Genomic DNA, 10,186 nt, shown 5'->3' with positions numbered 1-10,186 from the left:
ATATATATATATATATATATATATATATATATATATATAATAGTTTGTGTGTGTGTGTGTGTGTGTGTGTGGACATATATAATTTTGTGTGTATGTATAAATATATATTTTCATATTTTCATTCATTTAAATGCCCATTTTCCAATGCTAGCATTTGTTAGACATATAATTTTGAGACATTCTTGTACAGCTTTTACCCTTTTTTTCAGTAATCTTGTTTTTTTTTATGACTTTCAAAGCCAGTGGATGATTTGTCAACAGAATATAAGCTGAGAAGAATGTTGCTTCTAGCTTGTGATTTTCATAGACTAGTAATGTAAACAAACATACAAATATTTGTTTATATAAGTGGGTTTCTTTCAGTTTCAGCACACACTTTTGTAAATTGCTGATAATGATCCAATGTTAGGAGTACCTCAGTAACATCTGAGCTGGCACTGTTGGTGTCTATAACAGCAGCCCCTGGGGGAAACATATATATATATATATATATATATATATATATATATATATATATATACTCACAGTCACTTTCCTCCAGTTTTTCTTCATGAGAAATGATAGATACATTTCTTTGTATGTGTGATTGCTGCGCACACATTGGTATATGTATATGTATAACTTGGCCTTTTGTCTTAACTAGTACCTGTCTGTGGCCATACTGGGCCACAGCTTTTATATGTGTATGTATAATTGCATCAAGTCTAGTAATCTCAGAAAGGTGAAAGGCAGAGTTGACCTAGGTGTAATTTCATGACTAAAATCTTTATTAAATGCCACAAAGAATTTTATCTGACTCTACCAATTCATCCATTAGTCATTGAATCTTGTCATGCATCTATGTAATTTGTCATGAACGCAGTTTTGTGTATATGTATCCTTATTTGTATGTGTGTGTGTGTGTGGATGTAGAGATAAACCAATCTGCAAAAACTAATGTCCTAATTAACTTGGTCCTTTTAATATATGTATTTTTTCTCACATGTATATCTGTCTATCTATCTATCTATCTATTTGTCTGTCTCTCCCCCCCCCTCTCTCTCTCTTTCTATTTATGTATATGTTTAATATCTTGTTAGACAAAGCAGCTGAAAAGAACATCAAAAGTGACATACAGCAGTGAAAGTGAAGAAGATTTGAGTGTATCATACAAGTCAAACAAAACAGGTGTTAGTATATATATATTCAACTTACATTATATTTTTTGTTCTTATGATCTTGTGATTCAGTTAATTTTTCATGTAATAAACAGGTGAATGAGATCAAATTGTAACAGATAGATTTATACATATGCTCACTCATACAAAAAGTAACATACATATATATTAGTTGTGAAGAATATCCTGAAATTTCACAAGAATTTTCTGTTAAATCGATTTTCCAATAGCTATAATCACTTTAATGCTTTCTCTATATAAACCTCCTAGTCCGGTTAGAAACTAAAGATTTTGGTGAAATGCTGTCTGTCTAGTACAAAAATAATAATGGTATAACTATTCCATGAATTTTGATAAAATTTGCTGATATGGAATAATGATTATTGGTGTTTATTGTGAATATATTTTTACCTTTTTTTATTGACTTTTGCTTGTCATGTTATGTTCACCTGTCTGTATAGGTTGCATTCAGATTTATCTGTAAAATATAATGCTTATTTGGTCACATTATTTTGAATTAATCAGGTTCAAGGAGGGTGTCCAAATATTTGTAACTTTGTTAATTTCTTACACACACTTGAAATTTTGTCAGTGGGTGCTTAGATGCCATGGTTTACAGTTATGTAATTTTAGCTGATCTTTTTGATTAAATTTGACTTTTATGGGCAGGTAAAAAGTATAAAGCTCTTTTACTAGTCAATTTACCATTGCTATACGATTTAATGAGTACATTTACATAACAAAATGCATCTAGCAAAAAAGCTCAATAACTGGTGAAATAAAAGTGAATACAGGTGTGTAACATACTGAAAATTAATATGCATTTCTCACCTTTATGTCATATTTCTGTCTTGGAATTGTCCAGAGCACCCTTTACATGAGGGCACTTGGCATAATGAACGCAAACAAAGTTTTGACCTGATACTTTTTAGCTGTTTTTCTCTTTTGTAGTGAACACAATCTAACTTTCTTTCTCCCATTTATTTTTTCCACTTTATGGAAGTTAATATTTTCTCTGTTGATGTCCACCTCAGTTACTTTTGCTTTTCCCCCAGTTCTGTGCTTTCTGGAAGAAAAGCCCTCATGTAACTGAGATGCAATTTCAACCTGAAATTTCATATGGCTGTAATCCTTTGGTGGTGGAGGTACCTTGTGGCTTTTTACATAAACAATATATGAATTAAAAATAGTTAAATTGACTAAAAACCACAAAATGTACCTCACCATTTCATTCCAGATAATCCAACTGGATTGGGTTTATTGTCACCACCCATATATTTACTTTAGGTTTCCTCTCAGTACTAACACCAGGTTGTTCATTGGTAGACAAAGCTAAAATTTGTCTTTTGCCCTTGTATACTGTAACTAGCAAATGTTCGTTTTGCATCTGAAGAATGCCTCCTCTTTTTTTAATTTGGTTGTTTTTATTTCACGAGGTAGCCCTTTGCAATTGCTCATCACAGTACTACACATGGAAGTGCTTACACTGGCAAGATGTTCTGCCAAAGCCACTGAGTAGAAAATAAACAGTTAAAATATGAGCGTTGGTGTTGATGGTGAAATGGTTCAGTTAGAGACCATACAACATCATACCCCAATCTATCTAGTCTGTCTCCATTATATTTTTGCCCTGTGTAAACCACAAAATTTGCACAATACCCTGTATCTGATTCACATACCTCCTATACCTTGATGTCCCATGTAGTCAGTTTAACAGGCATGTTTTGCCGAAAATGTATCTTACCCTTATAATCTATCATGGCTTCTACACTGAGATTTTTCCCAAGCAGATACATAGTTTTATATTTTTCAGAAAGTAAATCAATAATTGGATACATTTTATATTGAAATCATAGTTTGGTTCACTCTTACTGCGGGTATTAGCAAAATCAGAAAAATGTAAATATTGAGATATTTTTGAATACCTTGTTTGTGACATAATACATATAATATACATGGATTACCATACCTTATATCGGAACTCCAGTAGTTCCACAATCAAGGAAACTTGCTTGATACCAAACAATGTTTATGGTAAAAAAAAGTTTACATTTCTGCAGCATTGGTTAGCTGCCATAATGGATCAGGTCTTCTATGAACAGAAATCATTTGTTGGGCATATTTATTTGTTTCTTCTGCAACAGTTTTGAAAAAAAAAAAACTTCTGGTAAAAATAAAAATAAATAGTCCAATGGTTGAACATTGGGAGGCAGATTATGTTAAATCTTGAATTGTGGCTGATGTTGTAATTTTTGACCATGTTGCCAAGATGCTTTGAATATTGTCACTTTCATCATTATCAAAGTCTTTCTCATCCGAGAAAAATTCATTAACACCAATATTAGATTTGCCTGAAGACAAATCATTTTCTTTTACATTTTGTATATCAAGAGTAAAACCTTGAAAGTCTGAATTGCTACTTGCTGACGCCATATTGATAAATACTAATATACACACTTTAAACGTTGAAAAAACCATGTGGTCTCAGAAATTTCATGGTAATTATACTTTGAATAAAGGTAGGAAAGGTTTCATCTTGCATTATCTCAAAGCTACAAGAATTCAATAATGTGGTTTTATTTTTTTAGCGATTTCATACAGAAGCCAATTATAGCCAGATTTGGCTGGTTTGAACAAACAGAGAGGAAATAATTTAGGCCGGATTTGGCTGGACTGAATGTTAAAGGGGTAAATTGGTTAGATATACTTATGAGATATTAATTTCCTGTTTCAGAGTTGAATTTTTGCTCCAATTGGTCTCTAATCTGGAAGCCGTACTGTTCCTATAAAAAATTCCACAATATGCTTTCATCTCCTCCTTTCAAAGGTTTTGTAAGGCCCAACAAATTTGCGTTACTTTATTACAATAATTATGCTCTCCTCATAAATCCACCAGCATACAGAGTTGTTGCATTTAAAATATATTAACTTTTAAAAAATGTTTACCATTCACTTATAAATGCATTCCTGCTCAGAATTGATAATCAGATACATATATTATTGGGGTAGCTGGTATTTGTAGATGACACTGAAATATCACTGTTTTCTCCAAGTCTTTTTTCAAATTATTCCTTAAATCATTAGTGAATTATATCACTGAATTCTAACCTGTTACTTTGAAGAATCAATTTTGAAAGTAGAAAATCTGAAGAAATTCACTGAATGAAAAAAAAAAGCACATGTGGTGCAAACAAGAAGTTGACTGGAAGTTGTTTGTGAAATGAGTTGAAAGTTTGTTTCTTGTACAGAAGTGTCCTTAGTTTTTGGTTAGATGAATGTTTTACTGAAATGCCTTTATAGAAGAAATTAGATTGTTCCATTGTGTTTATAAATATACTAATATACAAAAAGGAGCACTCTGTCAGTTATGATGACGAGGGTCCCAGCTGATACGATCAATGGAGCAGCTTGCTCATGAAATTAACGTGCAAGTGGCTGAGCATTTCACAGACACGTGTACCTTTAACGTAGTTCTCAGGGAGATTCAGCATGACACAGAATGTGACAAGGCTGGCCTTTTGAAATACATATACTACTCATTTTTGCCAGCTGAGTGGACTGGAGCAATGTGAAATAAAGTGTCTTGCTTAAGGACACGACATGTTGCCAGGGATTGAACTCACAACCATATTGTAAGCCAAATGGCCTAACCGCTAAGCCACATGCCTTCACAATGTACATATTTAAAACTATAACAGAAACTCAATTTTGATGTAAATAATTTGTGAATGTATAACAATAAAAATATATGTTAACATGAGAAAATATTGTGCATGTGTAATAGAATTGAAAAGGTAATGATATATGAACATATAAATACTTGGCAAAAGTTAGCAAGGAAGTTATATCTTGCCCATTATATGATGAAAAATGTAAATGATATACAATATGATTCCAAAGTCCTTGTAGCATTTTAATTACATAAATAAAAATATTCAGACAAACCACAATTACTCTCTATATCATTGTGAAAAATGTGTATGCATGTATATATGGGTGTATATGTATAAGTATGGTGAATTTTTGGAGGCTTGGTTAAAGAGAATAGAAGGTAAAAAAGAAAGACAGGAAGAAAGGTAAGAAAGAAATGTCTGTAAATGCAAACAAAACCTTTGTAAATAAGAAAAAGAAGCTTTACTACAACTGAAGAATGACAACTCAGTCATCCTGAAAGAAGCCGATAAGGTTGGGATGGTAGTGGTTATGGACAGGAACTACTATAGAGACAAAATATAAGTCGATCTAAGAGACCAAAATTACTATAAGAAGTAAACAAGAAATCCAGAAAAAACAATAGTGCATAAAATCAGAACATTATTTAACAAATATCCACACTCCTTCACAGATAAAGAAACAGACTACTTAATACAACTCTGGAATTGAAGCAAGCAGTTTCTATGGATTATCCAAGATCCACAAAAGCTTGGAAATATAGAGAGTTGCAAATGAACAGAAGGACCAGTACTTAAAAATACTAAGACCCACTGATCTCAAATTGAGACCAATAGTTGCTGGGCCATAATTTCCAACACAACAATTAAGCCATCTTTGGGATATACTCATTAATACCCAGTTATATATGAGATAACATGGATTTTCTCAAATGCATATTACCCATTGCCCCAGAAGGGACTATCCTTAGAAGTTTCAATGTTAGTAACCTTTATACCTCACACTCAGGACTGAAAGTAATGAAACACTGAGTAGAAAAATGTGGAGAGAAGATAAATGAATATTTCAAATCATATTTCATTACCAAGGCCACACGCCAGGTGCTAGAGGAGAATACCTTTAATTTTGATGGTAAAGCATGTTGACAAATAAAGGGCACAGCTATGAAGACAAAATTTGCACCCGCATATGCTTATCTGGTTATGATTTTTTTTTTAGAAGTAAAACTATACAAGGAAGTAGAGAAATTTTGATCAAAATTTTGAGAAATATGTCATTGAAAAGTGGAAATGCTTCCCCAAGGATTGCATTATTTTTTTGGAGAAATCAAATGATAATCTACAAATATTCAATAATCTGTCAAGTTCACAACAGAAACCAGTCATAATGACTTACTGTTCTTAGACATTCATGTAAAAATAGGCAACTCCACAATAACAACAAAGGTATCTTGCAAAAAAACCAGACACACACCAGTATTTGAACTTCGCTTGCCTCCTTCACATATCAAAAGGAACATTCCGTATAGTATGGCAAGATGAGTTTGTGCAATAGCAGTTGATCCAAAAATATGTCAAATTCAACATAATGAACTCAAAGGCTTTCTAAAACAACAAAATTGCCCCTTAAAATTAATAACTAATGGAATTATAAAGGTGATGAAACTTGACATCATACAACTATGGACATCCAAGAAAAAATTGTGGAAAAAACTATTCCATTTATCAATATGCATAAGCCAAGAATGACCAACATATTCCAAACTACAAAACAAATCTACTAGCACTCTTACATAACCCCCAAAATGAAAAATCTGGTTGATGAACATCTCATGCAAACCTGGAAATATTAGCCAAAAATTCTTTAAGAAAAACATCTTACAAGGACAAAATTTACATCAGAGGATAATTCAGAATTCTCTGTGAAGGTCTATAGAGAGAATAGGTGTGGAACATGTAACAACCATTTCAAATATTTGGATACTGGTTCTCATAAAAGTTGAAAGTGTACTCTCCTTCCAAGTAAATGCAGGTATGAACTGCAAAGCACAATCTCATGTACTGTATCACCTGCCCCAAATGTAAAGAAAATTATATTAGCAAAGCCAACTCATCAGATAAAAAGAACCATACAAGATTCAATGGGTAATAAGTAGTTTTACAAATAGCAGGAAGTCTGAATATGGTCTAATACCTTATCTAGTACTAAGGTGAGACCAAATTATAGTTAACTGTGGATAGGTTATAAAGTTTATTAGTGTAGGTTAAATAATTAAGTATAAGGTTGGCTATAGTTAGAGTACCAGAATGATTTGTATTTAAGGTGCTGGCATCTATAATCAAATCATAATGTTGATTTAATTTTATTTATATGAAACACCTCTGATACACAGAACCCACAACAATTCCCCTCATCACCATTACCTTTATATGGTTGTGCATTGCATATGATAGAGCAAACAGCTCCAAATTCAATGCTGTTATTAGTGAGAGGATGTACAAACTTAGCTAAAATTTAACATATCTCCCAAAAGGCAATGATTTTCTTACTAATGGACATTCTCTTTTAATATGAATTCTAGTGAAATTAATAAAGTATACAAAACTGTACTTCAACTGTTGGAAAGATTAAGGATAGTAGTGTTAAAACTATTGCTAATCTTAGTAATGCTAAATTTCAAGAACTAAATACTAAGTATCTTAATAACTATAATGATGGTCCTCCAACCTGTTGGATCCTGTTTTATGATCCAGCCCATGCTAGTTTGGGGAGTAGCTGTAAAAATGATAATGATGGTACTGGAATTCAATTCAATTGATTATACCTCTTCCCGAAAATATGTAGCTTTGTGTGTGTGTTTGAAATAATTTTTTTATTATTGTAATACTTGTTATTTTTGTTTGTTTGTAAACTGTCTCCTAACAGTGATTTTGCTTCTTTCTAATCTTTAAACTAAATGTGGACGTGAACAATAAAGAAAATTATGTGTTTTTCATATACCCCACTCTCAGTTGAAATAAGACATAATGATGACATTCTCATCAATTAATTTATTGCTTGTTTAACATTATTAATTTTTATCATTTAATAATTGCAGAAACGTGATGGCCCAAATGATATGGGAGCAACAGCTACTACGGAAATTGATACTGAAGAAAATAAGGATGCCCAATCAATATTTGAAAGGTCACTGATTGTGAACAAAGTAAATAGATTTGACTTTGAATTATATCAGCCTGTTATTTTAATAATTATATTTTTGGATTGTGTTATCCTCATAAGAAGAACTAAGGTGTTTTTAGTTATTTCTTTACATTATTTTTTAGCAGATTAAATTCTTTAAAAACTTCATCATGTTATACTGTAAATCTCACAGTCTGTAGCAATTATGCAAAGATGGTCACTAAAATAGTGATGTGGTAATCAATGATTATTATGATAGCCTGCAACTTACTATCAACCTTAACATCTTGTAGCATCCTGTTACTGAACAGGAATGAATGATTGAAGAAGGATTAGTTTTATCCTTTAAATTAGGGAGCTCTTGACTTTCTTCAAAATGAATGAAAACAAGTTTCATATGATTCCTATGTAATCATGTATTCCAGAACTGGGTGACTGATGTAGTTGAATGGGGTAATCTGTTGTATTGTTGGGTGCTAATGAAAAATCTCTCTGTTTGATTTTGTCTCTCTCTTACTTTTTATTTTGATATGTAATCCAAATAACAAGAAGACAAAGAAATTTTTTAACACATCTTTAATGATCGTAAGATTGTGGTTTCGATTCCTGGACCGGGCAACGCGTTGTCTTCTTGAGCAAAACACTTCATTTCATGTTGCTCCAGTCCACTCAGCTGGCAAAAATGAGTAACGCTGCGATGGACTGGCGTCCCGTCCAGCTGGGGAACACATACGCCATTGAAACTGGGAAACCGGGCCCATGAGCCTGGCCAGGCTTTAATAGGGCGCATTTATTTATTTTTTTAATATTTATTTATTTATGTTAAATACTATATCTTCTTACTTGAGCCTCTTAACATATTTACATCCTCTATCTCACCAAGGGAATGCTGCATATCTGAAATTTAAAATTTTTTGTCCAATAGTTCCTTATCTTTATTAGTCTAGCTCAATAATAATTTTTTTTAAGGAGTGAAAGGCTATATTTTGTAAGTCTTTATTCATTTATTTATTTTTACTCTGTCTATTTTTACTCTGTCTATTTTTACTTTTTACCCTATTTTGTTTTATTTTATTTTATTCTTGATTTTATTAAAAAAATTTTATGTACCCTAGCATTAAGTTTAGATATCTTATTTTAACCCTTTCGATATCTATGATAAGTATAAGATTGCCTGGAATGTCTGGCCACCTTAATTAAATATTGATAATAACTATACACACTTGAATTAATCTCTATATGCTAATTTTCTATTTTTATATGGATGGACATAATATCACAATTTATGACATTTATACCAATATATCTACTTCAGTTTTTCTTGTACTAAATACACTAGATTCTTACTTTACAGTCCCAATACATCCTACCTCCTTCTCCTTTCTAAGGTCTATATCAAGTTTTATACTATGGTTCTTTATGCATAAACTTTATCAGTTAAGTGTTTGCAGCTGTTTACTCAAGATGCAGATCTTAAACTGCCTCTAATGAATTTCAAATAATTTAAAATTATATTAATTTTCTGAAGGTCTAGAATTGAAACAGCTGTAAGGGATGTTTCTCAATTTTATAATTAATAAATACTAATTTATTAATTACCTCTCTATTTTACTTATCTTATCATAATAAATAAATATATAAACCATGGTTCATATAGTTACTGTGCAGTTAAGTATTAACTGTTATGTTCAACATCCTTTGTATAGGTAACTAACCAGTAACTTCAAAAGATTTTGGTATCACTCAATGAGGTTTGTTACCTTCATTTCTGTATGTGTGTGTGTGTGTGTGTGCATACATATGTGTGCATATTTATATATATGCATACATACATACGCAAGGAATGAAGCCAGTATGCTCCGTTGGATGTGTAATGTCAATGTGAATACCCGTCAGAGTGTAAGTATCTTGAGAGAAAAGCTGAACATTAGAAGCATCAGTTGTGGCGTGCAAGAGAGACGATTGCGCTGGTATGGACATGTGGTGAGAATGGAGGAGGATAACTGCGTGAAAAAGTGCCACACCCTAACAGTTGAGGGAACCCGTGGAAGAGGTAGGCCCAGGAAGACCTGGGCTGAGGTGGTGAGGCAAGACCTTCGTACATTGGGCCTCACCGAGGCGATGACTACTGACCGAGACCTTTGGAAATGTGCTGTGCGTGAGAAGACCCGGCA

At 32.4% G+C, this 10,186-nt stretch overlaps 1 protein-coding gene across 1 annotated transcript in view; it reads left to right on the top strand.

Annotated features, from left to right (window-relative positions):
* LOC106869755 (E3 ubiquitin-protein ligase RNF113A-like) overlaps window positions 1-10,186 on the top strand; it is a 53,915-nt gene that overhangs the window by 746 nt on the left and 42,983 nt on the right. Inside the window, exons 2-3 of the mRNA XM_014915621.2 lie at window positions 1,080-1,169; window positions 7,927-8,034. Coding sequence (XP_014771107.2) covers window positions 1,080-1,169; window positions 7,927-8,034 — 198 coding nt within the window. The remainder of the gene's footprint in view (window positions 1-1,079; window positions 1,170-7,926; window positions 8,035-10,186) is intronic.

This window comes from Octopus bimaculoides, chromosome 4 (genome assembly GCF_001194135.2).
Source record: "Octopus bimaculoides isolate UCB-OBI-ISO-001 chromosome 4, ASM119413v2, whole genome shotgun sequence".
Taxonomy (NCBI): domain Eukaryota; kingdom Metazoa; phylum Mollusca; class Cephalopoda; order Octopoda; family Octopodidae; genus Octopus; species Octopus bimaculoides.
Note: the sequence above shows the minus strand (reverse complement) of the source record. Positions and strands in the feature narration are given on the sequence as shown.